Source organism: Palaemon carinicauda, chromosome 45, assembly GCF_036898095.1.
Source record: "Palaemon carinicauda isolate YSFRI2023 chromosome 45, ASM3689809v2, whole genome shotgun sequence".
In the NCBI taxonomy this organism is placed as follows: Eukaryota; Metazoa; Arthropoda; class Malacostraca; order Decapoda; family Palaemonidae; genus Palaemon; species Palaemon carinicauda.
In genome coordinates this window covers 13,974,648-13,999,445 of record NC_090769.1, presented here as the reverse complement: position 1 = coordinate 13,999,445, position 24,798 = coordinate 13,974,648, and the positions used below count along the sequence as shown (strand labels likewise).

Sequence of the window (24,798 nt, the reverse complement as noted above, 5' to 3'; positions counted from 1 at the left end):
TGCGCTCTATCGTTACGATAGAGAGAGAGTATTTCACGGTTTCACGTTGCAGTAAGAGTAAACCGATTCTAACGTTTCGTTCTTTCTTTCTTAGCTTAAATGGTTTTAATTCTAATAAAGGAACTTCTTTTGGGAAACCTTTCAGTTTTTTTCCTTTAACAAATAATATGTTTTTACGATATATAATTGGGCTCATCTCTCAGGTTCTAAGTCAAGAGAGAGAGAGAGAGAGAGAGATAGAGACGGAGGGAGAGAGAGGAGAATAAACGTTTCGTTCAAGCGGGAAACGTTGTTCTCGTTCTTTTTTACTCTTCTCCCTAGTCGCTATAGGGGAAGAAGGTAAAACGTTTCTAGAGTTTTATTCTTGTTCCCAGGCTTTATGCGGTGAGAGATTTTAAACGTAGTTTATTTGATCTAGTGTTTAGTCTCTTTTCCAGCCACTGAATTCTTTATCTTTCATTATGTTTTTCTGTTACATTGTAAAACTGTTTTCGCAATTACTGCCTTTTAATGAAGGATAGGATTGCGTGTTTCAGGTACAAATCACTTAAAGTTTCGAGTTCAGTGAAATAAGTGCAAACAGAAAATCAAAAGTGATAAAGTGATATGCGCAAAGTGTTACAGTGTTGCGTTCGAGGGTTCATCTGTTCGTGCCAGTTGTTCACCTAGTCCGATACCTCTTACAAGCTCCCAAGCCCAGGGGAGAAGTAATGTCGAAGGACTTATGGGTTCCACAGGTCTTGATCGACGAACAGACGTTTCCCTCCGTGGTTTCGGGTGTATCTACACACGTTGCCGACGTGATCACCCCACCCACACAAAGACGAGAGAGCCCATTTATTCCTCGTCTGCGGAAGAGGTTTCTCGCAGAAACCATGGACCAAATCTTGCAGCTTTTAAGTGCAAGTCGGTCCCTTCCGTGCAAGTCCAACGGCCTAGGTGTAGCCACTGGGTCAGTTCGGACTCGCTGCAGTACGACAACTGCACACCTCCCAAGAGAGGCAAGGTGGTACCGCAACAGGCAGTAACTCCGTCTGTTGCCGCACCAGCTGTTTTAGACCCTCAGTCACAACGGACAGTAGCTCCGTTTGTTGTTGTCTTTCATAGACCCTAGTGGTCCATGCTGCAGACTATACAGTCTCAGTTTGCTCCTTCATGCAGGAGTATCGTGTTGGAAGGTTGACAATGCACCTGTTAACCTACAACCCGCCGAGGTTGTGCGCTAAGCAGATACTGCGGCTGCCTGCTCCCACACTCCACCTGTGAGAGCTCCACCTCCCATGCGCAGTCCACCCTGCCAGACGCATGTTCTTGCTGCACCTTCCGTTGACATGCGTGAGCTACCGCATCAGCAGTGGGAAGGTTCTGTAGAGCTGCCGGGTTCCAGCACTATGCGGCATTCTCCGCAGCCCATGCAGCATGCTCTGCATACCTTACAGCATGCTCCGCAGACCATGCAGCATGCGCCGCATACCTTACAGCATGCTCTGCATACCATACCGCATGCTCCTCAACCCACCGCAGCCCCTCCCACGCACCAGCACTCTGCTTTTGTTGTTGCCAGCTCCCACACTCCGACTGCGGAGAAGGTTGACGATGCACCCGTGGGCCTACACCTCCCACGGTTGTTCGCCCGGCATGGCTTCCTGCTCTCACACTCTTGTTGTGAGAGCTCCTCCACCCATGCACAGTCTATCCTGCCAGATGTATGATGACTCCCACACACAGAGCACTCCGTTGCCGTGCGTGAGCTACCACAAGCTGCCGTGTTTTGACACGGTGTGTCAGCCTCCGCAACACACTGTGGTTACCGCCACTCGCCCGCAGCTAACTAGTCGGTCAGGAGTTGAGGCTTCCCCACACAACTTTGGTTGTTGCCAACTCACAGACTGTCAAACAGTTACATGACGTTGCCTTCTGGTCTGCTACTTAAACACCAGTGCTGTATGTCCTCACGCTCCTGTTGTGGTTGACAGTTCAGTTTTTGACAGTTCACAGACTGTCAAGCAGTTTCATAACGTTGCCTTCTGGTCTGCTGCTTTTGCACCAGTGAAACCCTCACTGAGAGAACCTAGCTTTTCTCGGATATGGTTCCTGTAGATGAGAAAGTGCTGTTCTCCCTCCTTCTGATATTCCCTTGAGGACTCTGTCATTTGGAGAGGAGCCTTAAGCTGCTTAGCCTCCTATGGACTTTAATTTAAGCATAACATGCTTCCAGGGAGGGTAAATGGTTCCGCTTCAGTCGCTAACCCCGTCTGTTGCCACACCTGCTCCCATAGACCTTGGGCTTTGTTGCAAGACATGCAGTCCTAGCTTAGTCCTTGATAGAGGATTTTTTACGGAGAAGAACCTTCTTGCCAACGACCTTCCTACCGGTTGGTTGTACGCCCTGTTGACGCTGAGGTATCCTACTCACGTCCGCCAGTTGAGATGGTTCCTCCACCGGTGCGACCCAGTGTGGGTTGCCAGTCGCACGTTGACGTTAAGCTACTCTCGGAGGTGGTTGTGGACGTTCAGTGTGTCACTGGGAAGACGTTCAACAACCAGCAGAGGTGACTTGTTGTGACGCAGTGCGGCAACCTCAGCAACCCGATAAGGGGTTGTCTGTACTACCTAGACAGTCTAGACAGTTTCGGGTTGTCGCTGTACTTCCTCGCATCCCCATGGTTGACAGTTCATAGACTGTGCAGCAGTACCATGATCTTGTGTCCGGCTCCGTCACGCATCCACCAGTGCGACCGGATTCAGCGAGTCAGACGTTGCCCACTCCGTTGCCGTTTCCTCATCAGTTTCGGATGAGGAACCCTCTGATGAGAACATGGCTGAACAAGAAGATCAATCCCCAGCCCTGCTATCCATCCAGAAGATGCTGAAGAAGGTATACGGCGCTGTCAGGCTGTGGATGAGTCTGGTTAGGACACTGTCATCCGTGGTTCAATTGGTGTCACTTGGAAGACTACACCTCCGTCCTCTTCGGTTTCATCTAGCTCTTCACTGGAAAAGGACAAGACGCTAGAAGCGGTCTCGATCCCGGTTTCCGGAAGATAAGTCTGGTCTAACCTGAGGAAAGGACTTTATCAACCTTTTATAGGGTCTTCCCCTGACTGTTCAGACTCCCAACCACGTTCTCTTCTCAGACGCATTGGACGTAGGCTGGGGTGCGACCTTAGGCGGTAGGGAATGCTCGGGATTATGGAACTCGAGTCAAAGGACAATGCATTTTAACTGCAAGAAGCTTCTGGCAGTACGTCTGACCTGGAAAAGCTTCAGGTCTCTCCTTCTAGACAAAGTAATGGAGGTCAACACGGACAACTCCCTGCTTTCATGTTCATCTCCTAGCAAGGAGGGACCTACTCTCTGACATGGTGCGAGTTCGCTAGTGACCTCCTCTCCTGTTCAACAGGTCTAGACTTTTCACTAGTAACAATTTCTTCCAAGGCAACTTGAATGTCTTAGCAGTTTGTCTCAGTAGGAAGGGACAATAATTCCAACATATTGGACCCTCCACAGAGATGTATGCAAGAGACTTTGGGTCACCTGGGGCCAGCCAACCATAGATCTCTTCGCAACCTCGATGTCCAAGAGGCTCTCAATACTTTGCTCACCTATCCCGGACCCAGCAGTGGTTCTTTTAGATGCCTTTCTACTAGATTAGTCTCATCTAGATCTATATGCATTCCCTCCGTTCTAGATTGTCAACAAGGTACTGCAGAAGTTCGCCTCTCACGATGGGACAAAGTTGACACTAGTTGCTTCCCTCTGGCCCGCGAGAGAATAACTTACCGAGGTACTTCGATGGCTAGTAGACGTTCCCAGAACTCTTCCCCTAAGGGTGGACCTGCTACGTCTGCCAGGCGTAAGAAGGTACTCCAAGGCCTCCATGCTCTTCGTCTCACTGCCTTCAGAGTATCGGAAGACTCTCGAGAACTAGAGGTTTTTCGAAGGAGGCAACCAGAGCGATTGTTAGAGCAAAGAGAACATCCACCCTTAGAGTCTACCAATCGAAGTGGGAAATCTTCCTAAACTGGTGCAAGTCAGTATTCGTATCCTCGACCAGTACCTCTGTAACTCATATAGCTGACTTCCTCTTATATCTGAGGAAAGAGCGATCTCTTTCAGCTCCCACTTTTAAGGGTTACAGAAGCATGTTGGCATCAGTCTTCCGTCACAGAGGCTTAGATCTTTCCAACAATAAAGATCTACAGGACCTCCTTAAGTCTTTTGAGACCACGAAGGAGCGTCGTTTGGTTACACCTGGTTGGAATTTAGACGTGGTTCTAAGATTCCTTATGTTAGACAGGTTCGAACCACTTCAATCAGCCTCCCTGAAAGATCTCACCTTTAAGACTCTTTTCCTGATATGCTTAACCACAGTTAAAAGAGTCAGTGAGATTCATGCCTTCAGCAAGAACAGCGGATTTTCATCCGAAACGGCTACATGTTCTACATCTTGGTTTTCTAGCCAAACACGAGCTGCCTTCTCGGCCTTGACCAATATCGTTCATTATTCCAAACTTATCGTATGGTTGGAAATGAACTAGAAAGAGTATTATGTCCTGTAAGAGCTCTTAAGTTCTATTTTAAAAACCTTTACGAGGCCAATCTGAAGCTTTATGGTGTTCAGTTAAGAATTCATCTTTGCTTATGTCAGAGAATTCTTTATCCTATTATTTTCAGACTGTTAATACGAGAAGCTCATTCCCTTCTGAATGAGGAAGACCAAGCTTGGCTGAAGGTAAGGACACACGAAGTTAAAGCTATCACAACTTCCGTGACCTTTTAATAAAATAGATCTCTGCAAAATATTTTCGACGCAACCTTTTGGAAAAGCTAATCAGTGTTCGCGTCTTTTATCTTAAGAATGTCCCGTCTCTTTACGAGAACTGCTACACTCTGGGACCATTCGTAGCAACGAGTGCAGTAGTGGTGGGGGCTCCACCACTACAATTCCCTAATTCCAGAACCTTTTTAATCTTTCTCTTGAAATATTTCTGGGTTGTCCGGAAGGCTAAGAAGCCTTCCGCATCCTGGTTGATTTGGCGGGTGGTCAAATTCTTTCTTGAGAAGCGCCTAGATTAGAGGTTGTGATGAGGTCCTTTAGTATGGGTTGCAGCCCTTTATACTTCAGCACCTAGGAGTCGCTCAGCATCCTAAGAGGATCGCTAGGCTCAGTAAGGAAGACGTACTTAAAAAGGCAGAGTAATGGTTCAAGTCGACTTCCTTACCAGGTACTTATTTATTTTATGTTTGTTATTTTGAATAACGGCTAAAATAAGATTCGGGATACTTAGCTTCTTTGTTAACATGTATGCTGGTCTCCACCCACCACCCTGGGTGTGAATCAGCTACATGATTATCGGGTAAGATTAATATTGAAAAATGTTATTTTCATTAGTAAAATAAATTTTTGAATATACTTACCCGATGATCATGAATTTAAGGACCCGCCCTTCCTCCCCATAGAGAACCAGGGGACCGAGGAGAAAATTGAGTTCTTGTTGACAAGAAGTACTTGAGTACCTGCTCACAGATGGCGCTGTTGTGTACACCCCCACCTGTATAGCGATCGCTGGCGTATCCCGACCGTAGATTTCTGTCGGGCAACAGAGTTGACAGCTACATGATCATCAGGTAAGTATATTCAAAAATTTATTTTACTAATGAAAATAACATTTTTACTGTGCATATGGTGAACAAAGTGGTGATATGATTGGTGCTACAAAGTATTTACTTTATTTAACGTTGAATGAGAATTGTAAATATATGTTTAGGTAATATGGTTTGGAATGGTCACATATTTTAATTTTGCGTGAGGTGTTAGGTTTAATAAACTTTTGTAGGTTTATTATTGTACATTATTAACACTAGGCTTATCAAGATTTATAGTAGTAAACCATTTAATACTACAGTAATGTATACAGTACAGGTACATTAATATAAACCTTCAAGTACAGTACTGAAATGCAGGGGTAGAATAAACATAGATTGTAAAGTGCAATGAATTAATTAGCACATAACCTATGTGTTTTAGAATTTACTAATCAGTCTGTCTTGATTAAGATTATTTTAGTTTTATTCATGCTTCACCCTACCAATACACTTAACAGTAAACAATGAAATTGACCAAAAAAAGAAAAAAAAAAAAAGAAAGATAAGAAATTAAATAAATTGGTTGATATTTCATTCTGTTCCTAGTCTTTAGTTAGCTAGTCCCATTTAATCTTGGTCACTTATTTTTTAAACTTTAAATATAAATCAATATTTATATGAGAATTTAAATTGTAGTGGTGTTACAAGGAGGAGACCATTGAAAGTGTTCACTGTGAATATAGTAAAAAATATTTATTCTATTGTATATGTAGACAGAACTAAAAAAATTAAACTGAGTAACAGGTAAAACAACTAGTTCTGTATTTTAGCTTTAAGGTTAAATTATTATTGTAAGTTCCAAGTACAGTATGTGATTTTAATTTACTGCTTGAGTTATGTTATATCCCATTTTCTTGATGCACATCATCTCGTAATATTGCTATTCAATACAATGTCATTTGCTCATCGTTAATTGATTTTAGTTCCGGTTATATACAAAATTTATTTGATTTTTTCAATCACGTACATCTTTTAAGACTTATTTTTTCATGTTTTAATGCCCTGTAAGCCTTCAAGTCTTGTTTAATATTTTTTTCCTATCAGTTCTGAAACTCCCTTCTATGGCACTGATCTTTTTCTTTATTGAATACTAAAGCATGAAAGAAATATTCATAAAGAAAATGTGTACAGTACATTATAAACAATAGTACTGTACTTTACATTTAACTTGATGTACAAAAATATTTTGTGAGGTAATGATACTGTTTATTATATTGCATTTTTGTTTTCCAGAACATGGAGTTGCAGTTCAGTGGAAAGGTGGAGCTCATGTTGGTACAGATAGTTTTCATAATATTTTAAGAGATGTACTATGGAGATTTTATGGCTGCAAGATTATTCCCCTCAGGTTAGTATAAAGAAAAAACCTTGCTGAAAAGTTAATTACAGATTGAAGCAACTGCTGAGTCAGAAAGTCATTGTTAGAATCATGTGAACAGCTCAATTATCTCTTATATGAGACAAAAAAGTTGATTTTGCTTCTTTAGTCTAACTTACAATCAACTTTTTTTTTTATTAAACAAGATTAATACTTTTTGTGTAAAATATTTGGAAGTGCATGAGAAAACAACATAATCAAGAAACAGGGAATGGATTTATTTTTTATGGAAGGTCAGTTTGATTAATGAAAACATTTTTAATAGAATCTTTCTTTGAAAAAATTTCATGTTTGTTAATGTCTTTTATTTATAGGGAGGATTCGTTGATGCATCCTAAACTACAAAACCATCGTACTCCTGGTCCTCACTCAAATTTACTGCCAGCACTTTGTGCCTTTGAAGGAGATCAGCATTTCTTTGTTGTTCTCTTCAGTGTTCATCATAATGTCCAACACTGTGTTTCATTTAGGTGAGTAGTGATGATTTTTGCCCATATATCTTTGGATATCAGTTGATTATCCACAACATGCTCTGAAGTCTAAGTCTGCATGCGTTTGCAATAATTTTAATATGTTGGGATGCTAGCAAGATAAATATAAAACATCAACCATTGGAGTATTATTCACACTTTAATTGCTGAATTCTAGATGAACTTACAGTAAAGAAAATCTTCATACCATTGGCTGCTTCATATGCTTACTCAAAATGGTCATCATCAGCCTTTCAAACTTTGCATTAAAGCAATACAAAGAAAAAAGAAAGGGGTAAAGTCAACAATAACATTACAAAGTAATTAGTACCAAGATCTTGGCCCTGTTATTCACTTAGAGCCTTTGCTAAGCTTAATTTTATTTCCACTTGAATCACAATATGAGTGTCATCCTTTCCCTAAATAGATGGCCACATTACGATATAGAAACAAAAGTAAGAGCAATGACAGGTGCAATATTGGCAAAAGGGTGCTCGCAATCACAGTTGTGACATTATGCCTGATTTTGAGGCCCTATGGTCTATATGCAGTATTTTGGTGGTCTAAATTTTTCTGAAAAGAGGAAAATAAGATACCCAAATATCTTAGTACCTTTGACATGCACTGAATAACCCCTTGGGATACATTGCTCGACATTAAGTCTTATTTCTATATTCCATTAAATTTTTTACAACTTTTGATAAATTAAATGTTTTAATAACTTGGAAACCTGTTTGTACATTTTATTAGTAATAAATTAGAAATCTTATATCTTGATTGAACCTGAGTTTATTGATTGATTAAGTTTTTCACGGTTGAAATTATTTATACTGTACAGTAAAGTACTGTACCAGTAAAACTTACGATGTGTGCGGTAATGTTTTTATGAACATCCCCTGATTTTCATATTGCTTCTTTTCCAGAGGCTCGGTTTATCGCTGTTTATTCCCAAAATTTATAAAAAATTTTACCATTTTCTTTCCTGTCAAAAGATACATGCCCCCAGTAAAGTAATAAAGCAATCTAGTGATTAATGGGAAGTAGGACCTAAAAGTTTCCCATTTCTCAGCAGTTTTTCTCTGGCAGATTATGTGTTTATTGTATTTTAAGTTAGCTTACCAACTGGATTTGCTAACATTTATGTAAAGGGAATGCACTGTGTTTTAAACAACCTTTGTGAGGAGAACGATGTCTAACAGTTCGTCTGGGGGAAAGTATGTCTCAAACAAGAGTGTTTATGGAACTGAAATATACACAGCACAGGGGTAAAGCTTTTATGTTGTAAACAGAATGCCAATACTCACCTACCTGCTAAGATGGGGGTCAAGAAATATAATGGGAACAGTGAACTTTATACAGTATTTTAATCATTACAGCATAATGAATTCCATGATTCCTTATGGTTTGGTCTAGATTGATAAATATGATGTCTATACACAGGTTTTGAGGGTCAAGGAATGCAGTGGAAACAGTGAAACTGTCATTTGATTATCACATCATCATGAAATCCAAGACGGTGTCCAAAATGGTCTTTACATTACAAAAATATCCTTGAATAAAAAAAGAAAGTTCTGTAAGCTATGTATGGTTTACCCTATACAGTAGTCTATATATAATTTAAGAATGCGTCACTTAGAATCAAACTATTGTTTTAGTTGTTATCAGTACCTCAGCATTCACTATTACAAAATCTCCTATTCCTCATTAGAATATATATATATATATATATATATATATATATATATATAGATAGATAGATAGATAGATAGATAGATAGATAGATAAATAGATAGATAGATATAGATATATATATATATATATATATATATATATATATATATATATATATATATATATATATATATATATATACAGTAAAACAACAAAACTCTGTTGTTCCTATAACACTCGTTGATACTGTAGTGTATATTACTGTAATATATGTACAGTGCTATCGCTAAATTAAAGTGGAGATTCATAGAATGAAGCAATTTAAAGAAAAAAAAAATTATTTCTATTCTTTCCTGATGTTCATATAACATGCCCACCCTTCTCCCCACTGTTGTGATGTTAAGGAATAGGGAATACAGTACTTTCGATTTTAAAACTGAAGAACGAGAAAATTTTTGTGCGCTACATACCATTAACCACTAGATTGTTTCATTACTTCACTTGAGACCTGTATCTTTTGAATGGAAAGAAAAGGAGATTTATTTATTTTTTTTGTTTTTTTTATAAATTTTGTGGTAAACAAAAAACCAAGCTTGTGGAGACAAGCAATTTGAACATGAGGCTAGTGTAAAAATGAAAATATTTGCTATTAAAATTCTGGTTTTGATTTTATCTTTATGGTTTTGTTCTTTTTTCTCTTAATTTTCAGTGTATATTTAGTGATCCGCATTTTTCTAATGCAATGTACATTATTGATTTTATTTATACCTGCATAGTATTAGAGGCTTCAAAGCTATAAATATTAAGAATATATCTGTTTATAGTGTTTGTTTTTAACCATGAGGATTATCATCATTTTGATATCTTTCAAAGATATGAAAGGCTGAACATATTTTTTTTTCTTACAGTCCTGCTAGGTTAAATGAGTCAGCAGCCAGACCACTGTTCATTTTATATCAGATCCTTGAAGCTGTCCGAGATACTCATGATCGGGGTTTACACCTTGGCGATGTTACACTTAACCATCTTTTTATTGATAATGCCCTCTACCTCAGCTTACTCCCACATATCCAAGACAATCTCCTATATCCAGATTCCATACATGATTTTGATAAAATGGGCACCACTGATGTTATGACAAAACTTGAAACTGCAAAGAAAAACTTCCAAAAGCAAAGCCGAATAGGTCATTTGTCTCAAACTTTAGATACATCTCGCAGCGCAATTGACTGGGACTCCGAGCATTCAGATAGTTATGACCACAGTTTAGAAAAAAATTATGCTATGCTAAACCAAAGAGCAAGTATTTCTTCAGCTGAGCATATTTCTGCTCCTGTGAAAAGGACTGATATACAGGGCAATGAAGAGATTGATCAACCAAATGGAGATGGTGGAAACCATGTAGAAGACAGACTTGGTGCCTACCAAAAGCTTATGTCAAGCGAAGATGCATTCGAAATCCTCAAGCAGGTAAGACTATAAAGGTTTTTATGCATTTATCCAGTTTGGGAGTACCCTGAATTGCACAAGCAGGCTACATTATTTGCATGGCTCAAGTGTGGGGGCCATATGATCCAATATCCTAAATCCATAAATAAATCCACTTATAGTATACTTTGCATTACATATTGAAAATGGTTCTAAATGTCTGTTGTGATATTCCTTCAAGATGTATGTCAAGATAATGGTTATAGGGCAACCAACATATGCTGCTGAAGAACCATATTATGGTTGAACACTGGACATTAAAGTGTTAAGGGATAGCTAGAAGTAAAAAAAAAAAAAAAAAAAAAAGAAAGGCTTTACGGGGAGATTAGGTAGCTTAGTATTACATTAGGAATGAATACAAGGCATAATTGGAAGGATGATTGAATGATTGGAGGACAATGTTCCAAGCAAGGAATGTAGCATCAAACTTGAATCACTTTTGTTTATTGAGGATTAGATAATCATTATTTGGAAAGGGAATTTACAATATCCAAATACTGTACAGTACTTGAATTGAGAATATGTTTATAGGAATTACGGGATAAGCAATAGATGCTAGACAATTATATAGAAAATAGTCAGGTATGGTGTTCACTACATATTTTTATAAGGAAAATTTCAGTCAATGATATAAATCTGTTTTTTTTTTTTTCAGATGGACTGCAACAGCCTTCAGGATGCAGAATTAGAGACACTACTGCAGTGTTCATTAGTACAACTTACTCAGCTATGGGTAAGTTACATGATATTAAATGCAACCTGAAAAATTTAATGCTGCATTTTTAATGAATAGTTTATACTCTTCAAAAAAAATGTGATGCAAAGCTATATTTTCATAGTATGTTTCTAAGTTGTATAATATATGAACAAAACATGGGAGAAAATTGAAATTTGACACAGATAGACATCATTATCACACTCTGTTGTTACAACCATTGAAGGCTCCAAGTCCATGTTTGACGGTACTGTATTTACAGTCAATAACGAGTGTAACCCCCATAATAGTCAAGTAATGTCAAGCACTGTGGAATTGTAACTCCTTTGGCCCCCAAAGCAGCAGGCAGCTGTTATAGTGTCTGGGCTTGAAGTTTGTTGCCGTCATACAAGTCTATCCAGTTTATTCCACAAATGCTTAATTGGGTTTAAATCTGGAGATCTAAAGGGCCATGGAAGGAAATTGATGCTGTTTTTTGCAAGGAAGGCTGTGGTGATACGTGCTGGAAAGCAGCGTTTCTTTTGGCCATGTTTGGGACAATGTAGGGGCGCAAGATCTCATCAACATAGCACTGTGCTCTCAAGTTCAGGCTGATGTGCACCAAGTCTATCCTGGCATTGTGAGAAAGGGCTGCCCATGTCATTACACTTCCTCTACCAAATATGTCCACCTCCTCTATGCAACTGGCTGTGAAACACTCGCCTGCTTGGCTATAGACACGGGCTTTCCCATTTTGTCTACGAATCATAAATGTGATTTGTCGCTGAACTACACTTGTCTCCGTCTCTGAGGCCATATCATGTGTGCTCGACACCATTGTAGTCAAAGCTATAGATGCTGTTGGGTCAGATTCTTGCCTTGAACAGGACGTCTGAGTCACAATCCTGCCTCTTGTAGATGGTTTCAAACAGTTTGGTCCGAGATCCTATGCAGTGCTGGTATTGAGCTTGTAGTGGAGGCAGCAGTGGTTGTCCTTTGGTATAGGTGGCGCAACAGGATGTAACGATCGTGGACAGGAGTGGTGACACGTGGTCGACCGGATCTGGGAAGGTCATGTGTTGATCCATGCTGCTGATAGCATTTCCAAATTCTTGAAATGGTGCTGATGGCATTGTTCCTCTGTGCTTCATTTAACCTTGGCATTATGAAAGCTGTGCTGACAGTTGTGAACCTTGCACTTTTTTCTACTAATGATGAGTCCTGAGGATATCTTCTTAACTTAGGAATAAAACGTCATTGCTCACCTTCAATAGAAGGAAAATTTCAAGTTATTCCTTCACCTTGTAACGCACCATAGTCTCTTAGCGCCGATAGCGGATTCATGCATACATAGGACTCGAACATACTGAAGGCAGAAAAAAAAAAGGTCACCATCCTATTTTTCCTAATTATTTTTTTTTATTATAGTATTGGTACTTCAAGACTGACCAATAAGAGTTACATAAACAGTAAGTGATTCCTACCATTTTTCTCCCCCACACAGTGTTGCCCAAAACTTCACCAAGGACAAAAGAGATAAGAGTATTCTCTAATTTAAGAGCCCATTCGTGTGCTACTATGCATAAGCGTGCTACTATGTGTTTGCACGCTTCAAAGGGAGTGCCACCTCATCTGTACATGACTGTGCACTGTTATGAAAGCTCCATCTTACATGCTTGCAATCGCAAGCTCCTACAGGAGTGCCATCTCACGTGCTTGTGATTGTAAGCTCCTACAGGAGTGCCATCTCACATACTTGCGATTGCAAGCTCCTGCAGGAGTGTTATCTCAAGTGCTTGCAATCGCAAGCTCTTACAGGAGTTCATCTCATCTGTTCGTGTGCTCATATCAGAGCTAGTATTTGTTAGCATCCTACTATATACAGCTTGCACGCTCATAAGAGAGCTCTACCTCACCTGTTCGCAAGCTCAATGGGAGCACTATCTCAACCGATTTGTACTCATATGAAATAGAAAGAAATCACAAATTTCAAGAGTTATTTATATTTTTCCTGGATTAACAAACCCGAGTCTTTTTAATTTCACTTCCCTCCCCAATCACCCCGCCAACGTCACCCTGCAAGCCCTAGGGACTACTCAGTGTAGTAACTGGTGACCAGGGTTTCCCCTCCACCCATCACTAACTACCGATACGTTGTTATAAATTTTACCAGCTGAAGTTCCAGCCAAGCTGAAAGCATACTTCTATAAAAGGACTCAGGTTTGTATGGCTAGGAAAAATGGAAATTACTTTTTAAATTTTTGATTTTTGACGGTAACCTTGCTACCCTCGTGAGTTGAGCCAGTTGACCCTAGGTTAGGAAAACCGTAATTTTTGTTTAATGTGTTAAAATGAAAAAAACATTCATACAGAAACTTGAAAGTTTGTAGTAAAACTTGCTACCAAAACATGAAGCTTACTGAATTTGAGTATGAAATATCATACTCTGTTACAGTAATGTCTGTATTCCAGTAAATCAGGACAACACAGGAGTGCTTTTTAAAACCATGTATAGAATCTTTAAGAATATGAGAACAAATTGTATTCCCATACCAAAATGTCTTCTGATTACTTTATATTAAGCCACCTTTGGGCTTCCTGCCTGCCATTTTCATGTTTTTTTTTTTTTTTCAATGATTTTAAATGATCTATTTGTTTAAAATGGCAACACGTGGTTTACTTTTCCTTAGATTTTCTTGATTTTATTTTTCAGGTTGGTCATCAAATAACCACTCTTGATTACCTCCTTTGTCTCAACTTTTTTGCTGGACGAAGATTTAACTCACCCCATTATCATCCAATCATTCCATGGGTTATGGATTTCACAGGAAGGAATTCTGGATGGCGGGATTTAACAAAAACAAAGTTTCGCCTTAATAAAGGCGACCAGCAACTTGACCATACATATCAGATGGCGGGTAGTCAAGGACAAAATAAACACACAGTAAGATATGCTAAATGATGTTTTTGCTTATAGTTACTCTAAATTTATTACTGTAGAGATGTTTTCAGGGCATGTTGTTGCTGACTATGATTAATTTTATCAAATGTCGTCGATATGCTGTAGATACAGTAATTATAGCTTAGGTGTGTGCTGTTAACCTGATATATTCAAGGATGGCTAGAAAGTCTCATTAAGGAACCAAAAGAAAGTAACAAACATATATCATAATCACCTGTATCACCGTAGGCTCTTGAAATTCTAGAACTTGATGCATATAAAAACACAAGCAGTACCGTAAATGTCATCAATAACAAAATACTGTAGTTGAATAAGCAATATGTAAAAACATTTAGATAAGAAGTAAAGTACAAGAAAAGAACATACTGTACAGATATTCCTACTAGACACAAAATAGATATACATTAGTCACATGTAAATGTCTACAATACTTTGCAATGATAGATTTATTCAAAATTGAATGTAGTCAAATGATACATTATAATTACTTGATTTCTATGAACCTCCTTTGATGTTCTTATTGCTTCTCTCTTGAAGCTTGCTTATATTGACATTTAACCCTGTGAACTGGAAACTATTCAAATTTCTTTCCTCTCAATAAGCTTAGACCTCTAGTATAGCACCTGTACCTTGAGATAATCTAGTAGTTATAGGCAATAACCTTTGCATGGTCAGAATTTAATATCTTTTGTCACTCAATCATTGTGTTGCTGTAACAAGTTGACTTTACTAAAGCTAATTTTCCAGATATACCGGTATATGCTATTTTGGTTATAAGTGATTGTAAGGGATGTTTTCATCTGGATTTGTTATTGATTACTGTGTAGATTGTTCTAGTCATTTTTTCTGGGCATTGATGTTCTTCATTCTCTTCATGTCTCATGCCAGGGGCAATATTGTAATGTAGATAATCATTACGTAAAAGGAAAAGGCTTTACTGCTCTGCTTCTGGGAAAATATGATTAGATGGGTGCTGACCAAATTTAAATTTTCAAATGTAGAATAAAATTAACTAGTTCAAAGGTGAACCTGAATACAAGGTTAATTGTTTATAGCAGGGGTGATGATGAGGATGCCACTCAAACAATTAACCATTTGAATGCCATGGGATATAATTTACATCCAGTAATTACAATTTATTTCTCCTTTTATTATTTACATGTATGAAAATTTTACAAGAAAAGACTTTTTAAGAGACATATCTGTCATAGCTTTTGTGCTAAGACAAGTTAAGTAAAATGGCCTAAATGAGCACAGCTTGAGTGCCAAATTATTTGGTGAGGAATTTGTACTCAAAGGGTTAATAAGTGTAGTTTTCATTGCGATGAACGCTTCAAAAGCTATTGCCATTTTTAGCTTCTTTTGTGCAATCTCAGAAGGCCTGGGTCTTTGGGCCTATGCAGAAGTATATCCAAACCTACCCAGTTTCAAACTCTAGTCTATTATTATTATTATTATTATTATTATTATTATTATATTATTATTATTATATTATTATTATTATTATTATTATTATTATTATTATTGTTGTTGTTGTTGTTGTCACAACAACTAGGTAAAGTTTGAAGAGAGAGAGAGAGAGAGAGAGAGAGAGAGAGAGAGAGAGAGAGAGAGAGAGAGAGAGAGAGAGAGAGATATTGATTTTTTACCTGTTATCAACTTTTTTTTTAGAGATATGTATATTTCCGTTTCTAGGTTGCTCATCATGTGACGGAGATTTTTAGCGAAATCACTTACTATGTATACAAAGCTCGTGTAACACCTAAGGAACTTTTAACAAGATATGTTCGACAACAGTGGGTACCAGAACATTATCCTGCGACTATTAGTCGTTTGTATCTTTGGACACCTGATGAATGCATTCCTGAATATTTTACCGATCCTACTATTTTTAAGGTATGTATAGTTAAGTGTATGAATTCTCTTTTTTTTCTTTTGATGCTCATTTATTAATATACAGTACAGCAGGTTATATACTTTCCTGTATATTTAAACATGCAGACAAATTAAGAGTAGACAAACCTTGTAGAAGAGCTAAGAATGCATGCATATTTTTCTCTATTTTAAGTCCAATCAGTTTATTTTCAAAGGGTTGTCTTCATTGTGCAGTCCTTCTTGCTCTACTGTTTATTTTTTTATGATATTTTTCTGTATGTTTTCAGTCCTCTTGTCAGTATGATTTTAATTTTCAAGAAAATATTTTCAGTATTTGTAGGTTATCTGCATTTACTACCACAGATCATTATCATTATTGAAAAATACATCAGTATCATTGAAATATGGCTATGGTATTGGTTATAACCATTTCATATCCATGGTATTAGTTTTTTTTAAATTTTCCAATCATGTCCTTAAAATCACGCCATTTCCATGATCTACAGTACTTAGAATAATAAATCAATAACACATTCCCATAATTTCAGTAAAACTACATGAAATTCATGAGATAATACCATTTTCAGGAAATGTGCTTTTCAATATAGCTCTCATACCATTTTCTTTTCTTTTTAGAGCATTCATCCAGATTTGAGTGATTTAGAGGTACCTGATTGGTGTGCAGATGTTCAAGACTTTCTGGATGTCCATCGAACAGTTTTAGAAAGCAACAGAGTTTCCCAGCGTCTTCACCATTGGATTGATCTTAATTTTGGACATAAGTAAGGAGCCTGCTTTATTTGAATGATGAATTACTGAGTAGTATTATTATTTCTATGAACTCCCCTGATGTTCATAGTACTTCTCTTTTGAAGTTGTTCAAATAATGCCTACCCCAAAATGAAAATTAGCCATTTTCTCTCCTTGCAAAATGTCTCCCTTTCTGGGAACCATCAAGCTATATAACAATTAATGGCAACTATCTTCTTGATGATATGTCATAGTTCCCTTGTTTTTCAGTTCTATTGTCATTTGTAACATGATCGCATGCCTATTTGTTTCTACACACACACACAAACCTTTCATCCTTTATAATAGGGAAATGTCCTCAGCAGAATACGAATGGCTGTTGAAGTTGTTAATGAGGTAATTAACAACAGGTGGCGAGAGCTGGCGAGTAGCCTCCACCCACTCGCTTGTCAAAAACTCCTCGCATTTGTCTTCTTCCACAACGAATATTAACATACTGTACTATTGGATCCTATCTAAGGTTGTTCAATCTTTTTCTACCTGTTAGTTTGAATGGTTGATAATGCGGCTTCGTATGAATAATAGAGTGAAGTACATGTGTGTGTGTTGGACCTGCATCAGTGATAGATCCCCATTAGTTAGGAGCATAATTGTTTGCAATTATCCACTTTTTACCAAGTGGAAATTGTGGCCTTCCGTTGGGCAGTATCGTTTCATTGAGAAATGTGGTAAGGCCAAGTCTTCTTGGTGATATTCTGGCAAGCCCATGAATTACCAGAGAGACTATAGGACTTTGCGCTCCTCATCGAGTTTGCTGTCCACTGAAGCTCCTGATTATGCACCCTTGGCTTAGGCTAAGCTACAACCCTAGTTGGAAAAGCAGGATGCTATAAGCCCAGTGGCCCCAACAGGGAAAATAGCTCAGTGAGGAAAAGAAAAAAGGAAAAATAAAATATTTTAAGAATAGCAACAACATTAAAACAAATATTTCCTATATAAACTATAAAAATTTCAACAAAACAAGAGGAAGAGAAATTAGATAGAATAGCGTGCCCGAGTGTACCCTCAAGCAAGAGAACTCTAACCCAAGACAGTGGAAGACCTTGGTACATGGGCTATGGCACTAATCAAGACTAGAGAACACTGGTTTGATTTTACAGTGTTCTTCTCCTAGAAGAGCTGCTCACCATAGCTTAAGAGTCTCTTCCACCCTTCCCAAGAGGAAAGTAGCCACTGAACAATTACAGTGCAGTAGTTAACCCCTTGGATGAAGAAAAATTGTTTGGTAATCTCAGTGTTATCAGGTGTATGAAGAGAGAGGAGAATCTGTAAAGAATATGCCAGACTATTCGGTGCATGTGTAGGCAAAGGGAAAGTGAACCGTAACCAGAGATAAAGATCCAATGTAGTACTGTCTAGCCAATCAAAGGACTCCATAACTCTCTAATGGTAGTATTTCAATGGGTGACTGGTGCTTTGGCCAACCTAATATCTATAAATGTTAGAGAGGCAAAAGAGCATGCTAGAAATAGGAATGAATGGCGAGCGATTGTGACGCAGATCCAATAGGGTATGCTGCTTCCTCCGGTCGCCTTGGTGACCGCTAAGGTAGCGGCAGTAGGGGATTCAGAATAAGAAGCTTCATTTGCAGTGGATAACTGGGGAGTGTGGGTTGTGGCATCCTAGCAATATGAACTTAACTCGAGTAAATCTCTTGTCAGGCTGGGAGGAGCGAAGAGAAGAAAAATACCCCTTTGTTCCGTAACCGAAATACAAACCACGCTATTTACAAAGGGTTTACTTTTAGCGCAGCTGAAATGACGAGCCAATAGTTTTTAACGAGGGTTAATTACCCCCGCGCTAGTTAGCGGGGGGTGGGGAAGGGTAGCTTGCTACCCCTCCCCCCTCCACACACCGGTGACTTGCTTCACTTCACTTTTGGCTCGGCGGTGATCAGACGTGTCTGTTCATCGCCTTCGTGACAGCCTTTAATTTTCTTCTTTTTCTTTACAGCTTGTGTGATTGGTTGGAAGTTGACCTTCAGTTATTTTCTTTTATTTAATATGCGGACATGCCCTGGAGTTGCCGGCCGTCCTTGTGGGACTTTCATGTCGGACGTGATTACGGATCCTCACACCCTCTGCCCTCAATGTCGGGGCCGACGGTGCGACCAGGATAACATGTGCCGTGAGTGCAGGGAGTGGTCTGCCTCCCAGTGGGAGAGGTTTGGCCGTCGGCGTAAGAAGAAGTCCAAGAGAGACCGTTCTCCTCCGGGGTTAGCCTTGAAGGAGGAAGGTTCTCGGGACTCTTCTTCCGCCGCCCAAACCTCCTCCGAAGCTCCCCCTCGTCCGCCTCCTAAGGAGAGTCGTCCGAGTGGGAGCGCAGGCCCTTGTTCTGTTTCCCTACCTTCGGTGGGGGGAGAGGGCGTCGCCTCCCATAGCGAGGCGGTTCCCCCTCCTCCTCCGGGGGAGGTTATTGATAATAATACTTTATCCAGTGATGATCTGTTGCAGATTTGGTCGTCCCTGGGGCTTAAGGGCTTGCCCTCCAGGGTCGCTCTTATTGACCTTGTCTCGTTGGGGGCCGCTGTTAAACAGTCGCCGGTGGTAGCGGAGGTAGACCCTCTGTCTATTGTCGACGTCGTGGTGACAGAGGCCTCCGACGTGGCTGGGCCTTCCGACGCAGGTGCTGTTGCTGGTGATGGTGCTCTAGGCTCTCCTCCTCCTTCCGTGCATCCTTCGAAGGGGGAAGTGAGTCCTTCGGTCTCGACTGCTGCCCAGCTTCCTTCTGAGGGAAGTGTTTTGAAGGAGACTCCCCTTCGGAGGACCGATGGTCCTGACGATCTCCCCCGAGGCCGCCTCCGCCGTAAGGCTCACCGCCCTCTACGCCACAAGGGCCTCCCTTCCCCTTACAGGGGGACTAAGAGGCGCCTTTTTGGGTCTTCGTCCTCCGGGGGGGACTCTCCTCGTCAGCCTCAACCGACTACTCCGCCCTCCTTGAACCTCTCTGCGGACCGCTCTCCATCTCCTGCCGGATCTTCGCCTTCTGGAGAACTCGTCACCCGACGGGCAACGGTCCCTTCGGGGCTAAGGGATTCTTCCCTTACGCGAGCAGGGCCAGCGCACAAGCGCTCTCCTGCTCGCCAGCGATCTCCTGCTCGTCGACGATCTCCTGCTCGCCAAGACTCTCCTGCTCGCCGACGCTCACCTGCTCGTCGGCTCTCTCCTGAGGTTCGCCCTCCTCGCCAGCGCTCTCCTGCTCGTCAGCTCTCTTCCGAGCGTCAGCGCTCATTTGAGGACCATCGCCCTGCGGTCTCTGACCACCCTTTAGTTCCTGCTGAACTCCCTGCTCACCATCGTGTGTCAGAAACACATGTTTGCCAACGCGCCAGCGATCTTCCCGTTCCTGCTCGTGAACCTATCCTCTCACAGGACACGCGTCGACCTTCTGCTCGCCAGCGATCACCAGCTCGCCAGCGATCACCAGCTCGCCAGCGATCACCAGCTCGCCAGCGATCACCAGCTCGCCAGCGATCACCAGTTCGCCAGCGATCACCTTCACATGCTGCCCGCCATCGCACGAACCTGCATGATCGCCCGCTTACGCATGCTGCTCCTCATCGCAATACCCTGAACGATCGCCCTCCTGCGGATGCTGATCACCATCGCACAACCCTGCACGATCGCCCGCTTACGCATGCTGCTCGCCATCGCACAACCCTGCACGATCGCCCGCTTTCGCATGCTGCTCCTCATCGCAATACCCTGAACGATCGCCCTCCTGCGGATGCTGATCACCATCGCACCCTTTCACGCGATCATTCACCTGCGCATGCTGCTCGCCATCGCACAACCCTGCACGATCGCCCGCTTACGCATGCTGCTCCTCATCGCACAACCCTGAACGATCGCCTTCCTGCGGATGCTGATCACCATCGCACCCTTTCACGCGATCATTCACCGGCGCATGCTGCTCGCCATCGCACAACCCTGAACGATCGCCCGCTTACGCATGCTGCTCCTCATCGCGCAACCCTGAACGACCGCCCTCTTGCGCGCAATCATTCACCTTCACATGCTGCTCGCCATCGCTTACCATCACGTGATCATTATCGCCAGCGATCTTCTTCACCTACGCGGCAGCACGATCCCTCGCCGTCGTGCCATCGCTTGCGTTCGTCGCCTCGGACACGTGTTCATTTACCTGCCCACCCTCACGCCCACTCGCCTGCGCGCCCGCGCGATCGCTCGCCTGCGCGCCCGCGCGATCGCTCGCCTGCGCGCCCGCGCGATCGCTCGCCTGCGCGCCCGCGCGACCGCTCGCCTGCGCGCCCGCGCGACCGCTCGCCTGTGCGCCCGCGCGATCACTCGCGCAACCATTCGCCTTTGCGCGACCGTTCACCCTCGCGCGACCATAGTTCGCGGCGAATTCCACAGCCGGTGGTAGCAGCAGGGACGCGTGCTCCTAGACGGCACTCGGGATCACCTCCATCCAAGCACAGGTTGGTATTGCAGGACGAGGACAGGTCATTACAGCATTCTTCCCCACCTTCTTTTCAGGCAGGTACCGTCGTGTCCACTCCAAAGGATCGCCCGATCCCTTTCACCTTAGCGAGGATTTCGGACTCTGTGTCCTTTGAGCAGCAGACTTGGTTTGGTCCGCTGGCACGGGCGTTAGTGAGGGTTATGAAACCAGCACTCGCCGGCCAGGGTAACAAACCAGCGGCTGTCTCTCCTACGCTGAAGAGAAAGAGAGGAGTGGACTTCGTGGTGACTTCCCCCAGGGCGAAGTTGGTTCCCAAGAGGTCGGTCTCGAGGGTCCCCTCTCCTGCACGAGTACTCTCTCCTTCTCCCGTTGACGAGGCCTTTCCGTCCTCAGGTGAGTCCAGTGGACCGGTAGTCTTCCCCCCGGCACCAGGGGGGGAGACTTCGCTTCAGGCAGGAGAATTGTCTCGTGAGGAAGGGGCCCCTCGAACCTCGTTGTTGGGATCCTGTATCCCTCCTAGGAGGGAGCCCAAGGATTCCAAGACCATCCCTAAATCCTCTGCAAGGATTCGACAGGAACCCATGACTACCCAGGGGAATGTCCACGTATCACCCCAGGAAGAGATTCCTGGGGCAGGAGACTTAGCTGCCAGCCCGCAGGGAGGAGAACAGCAAGAGTCTGAACATGCCTTCTGGCAGGTCCTAAGCCTGATAAGGCAACTTAACAGTCTTACGGATCCAGTCATCCCCCCCCCCGTGAAGGCAAAGACACAATTCTGGATGAAGTGTTCGACGTTCGGAAGGCCCCTAAGACCAGTGCAGCTCTGCCCTGGTCTCGGGGGCTGAAGAGTGCCAGAGCTAGGGCCAATGCTCAGCTCGCACTTCTTGCCTCCTCCAGTCGTTCCACTGCCGGGAACAAACTCATCCCTCCTCCTCGCCTTCAGCAGAGGAGGTATTTCGAGATCCTGGGTGAGCACAACCTCGCTTTTCCGCTCCATCACTCTGTGGAGGAGCTGGCGAAGGGAGTTCCCTTGGAGAAACTCTCTGCCCGGCAGGTGTCGTTCTCGGCGGCAGAGATCCTTAACCACGAGAAGGTCGCTAAGTGTGTCATGCAGGCCACTTCGTGGCTGGACTTCTGGTTAGGATCTCTGGGCATCCTATTGCGATCTGAGGACTTGTCCAAGGAGACCAATAGGAAGGCCCTAGAGACCTTCTTGCTCTCGGGCACCCGCTCCATCGAGTTCTTGGCGCACCAGGTTACCACCCTGTGGGCCAACTCGGTGTTGAAGCGTCGCGATGCTGTGTCCGAGAGATTCCATCCGAAGGTCCCCGCCGTAGATGTGTGTAGGCTCCGACATGCCTCCCTCCTGGGGGAGAGCCTGTTTGAGCCTCAAGACTTGGAGCGAACAGCTGAGAGGTGGAGGAAATCCAGCACGGACTCCCTCCTCCACAGGGCCCTTACAACTCGGCCCTATAAGCCTCCAGCCCCGCCACAACAGCAGCAACAGCCTCGTAAGGCTCCAAAACAGGCACCGGCAGCTAAGAAAGTGGTGTCTAAGCCCCAGCCCTTTCCAGCCAAGGTCAAGAGGGGTGGTAAGTCCTCCAGGGGAGGCAAGACTTCTAGGGGTGGCGGCCGCGGCCGCAAGCCCTAGGGGTGGCAGTCCCCCTGCGTGTCCACCTGTGGGGGGATGCCTTCAGCGTTGCGTCCGCAGGTGGCAACATCTCGGGGCCGATGCTTGGACGATCTCGGTGATCGGCCAAGGTTATCGCGTCCCGTTCACGTCATCTCAACCTCCCCTGACAGCGAATCCAGTGTCGTTGAGCTCCTATGCCATGGGATCGGCAAAGGGGCTGGCCCTTCAGGCCGAAGTCAAGACCATGTTCGAGAAGGGTGCTCTCCAGGAGGTCGTGGACGGCTCTCCAGGCTTCTTCAGTCGACTCTTTCTTGTAAAGAAGGCTACTGGAGACTGGAGACCCGTCATCGATCTCTCGGCTTTGAACAGGTTTGTCAAACAAACCCGGTTCAGCATGGAGACAGCAGACACAGTCAGACTTGCGGTGAGACCACAAGACTTCATGTGTACACTGGATCTAAAGGATGCGTACTTCCAGATCCCAATCCATCCGTCTTCCAGGAAGTACCTGAGATTCTGCCTAGACAACAAGATCTACCAGTTCAAGGTGCTGTGTTTCGGTCTCTCCACAGCTCCTCAGGTGTTCACCAGAGTGTTCACCCTGATTTCGACTTGGGCGCACAGGAACGGCATTCGTCTCCTTCGTTACCTAGACGATTGGCTGATCCTAGCAGACTCGGAGTCGACCCTTCTTCGACACCGAGACAGGCTTCTAGATCTTTGCCAGGATCTGGGGATCGTGGTAAACCTCGAGAAGTCCTCTCTGCAGCCGTCCCAGCGACTGGTTTATCTAGGCATGCTAATAGACACCAATCTCCACAAAGCCTTTCCATCAGACGACCGGATAGCAAGGCTGAGGAGGGTGGCGGAACCTTTCCTCAGGCGAAAAGAACTCCCCGCCCAATCGTGGTTGCGTCTCTTGGGCCACCTATCCTCCCTGGCCCGTCTGGTTCCAAACAGCCGCCTCAGGATGAGATCCCTTCAATGGCGGCTCAAGTCCCGGTGGAATCAAGGATCCGATTCCCCGGACACTCTGATCCCAATGGGGTCTCTGGAACAGACGGACTTGCGGTGGTGGCTGGCCGACGAGAACCTGCGAAAGGGAGTGAGTCTTCTCGTCCTTCCCCCGGAATTGACTCTGTTTTCGGACGCGTCAAAAGGAGGGGGGTGGCGCACGTTCTGAACCAGAGGGCCTCAGGCCTTTGGTCAGAATCAGAAAAGTGCCTACACATCAACCTGCTAGAATTGAAGGCCGTCTTTCTGGCCCTTCAACAGTTCCAACGGTTCCTGGCGGGTCACTCCGTGGTGGTGATGAGCGACAACACCACGGTAGTGGCTTATATCAACAAGCAGGGAGGCACTTTTTCGCAACAGCTATCCCATCTTGCAGTAGAGACTCTGAGGTGGACCGAAACCCACTCGATAACACTATCAGCTCGCTTCATTCCTGGCAAGAGGAATGTGCTCGCCGACAGTCTGAGCAGGGCTTCGCAGATAGTGAGTACCGAGTGGTCTTTGGATCCTCAGATAGCCAACAAAGTCCTGACTTTGTGGGGTTCCCCGACGGTGGACTTGTTCGCGACAGCCTTGAACTTCAAGCTGCCCCTGTACTGCTCACCAGTCCCGGACCCCAAGGCACTCTGGCAAGATGCTTTCCAGCAACGGTGGGACAACATCGACGTGTACGCCTTCCCACCATTCTGTCTGATGAGAAGGGTGCTCAACAGGACCAGACTATCGGTC

The 24,798-nt window shown here is 43.3% G+C and overlaps 1 protein-coding gene across 2 annotated transcripts in view; it reads left to right on the top strand.

The window, feature by feature from the left end:
• Wdr81 (WD repeat domain 81) overlaps nt 1-24,798 on the top strand; it is a 123,808-nt gene that overhangs the window by 24,720 nt on the left and 74,290 nt on the right. For both annotated transcript variants that reach the window (XM_068367309.1, XM_068367308.1), the window contains exons 5-11: nt 6,883-6,997; nt 7,342-7,497; nt 10,077-10,638; nt 11,312-11,389; nt 14,064-14,294; nt 16,008-16,208; nt 16,824-16,969. In XM_068367309.1, coding sequence (XP_068223410.1) covers nt 6,883-6,997; nt 7,342-7,497; nt 10,077-10,638; nt 11,312-11,389; nt 14,064-14,294; nt 16,008-16,208; nt 16,824-16,969 — 1,489 coding nt within the window. The remainder of the gene's footprint in view (nt 1-6,882; nt 6,998-7,341; nt 7,498-10,076; nt 10,639-11,311; nt 11,390-14,063; nt 14,295-16,007; nt 16,209-16,823; nt 16,970-24,798) is intronic.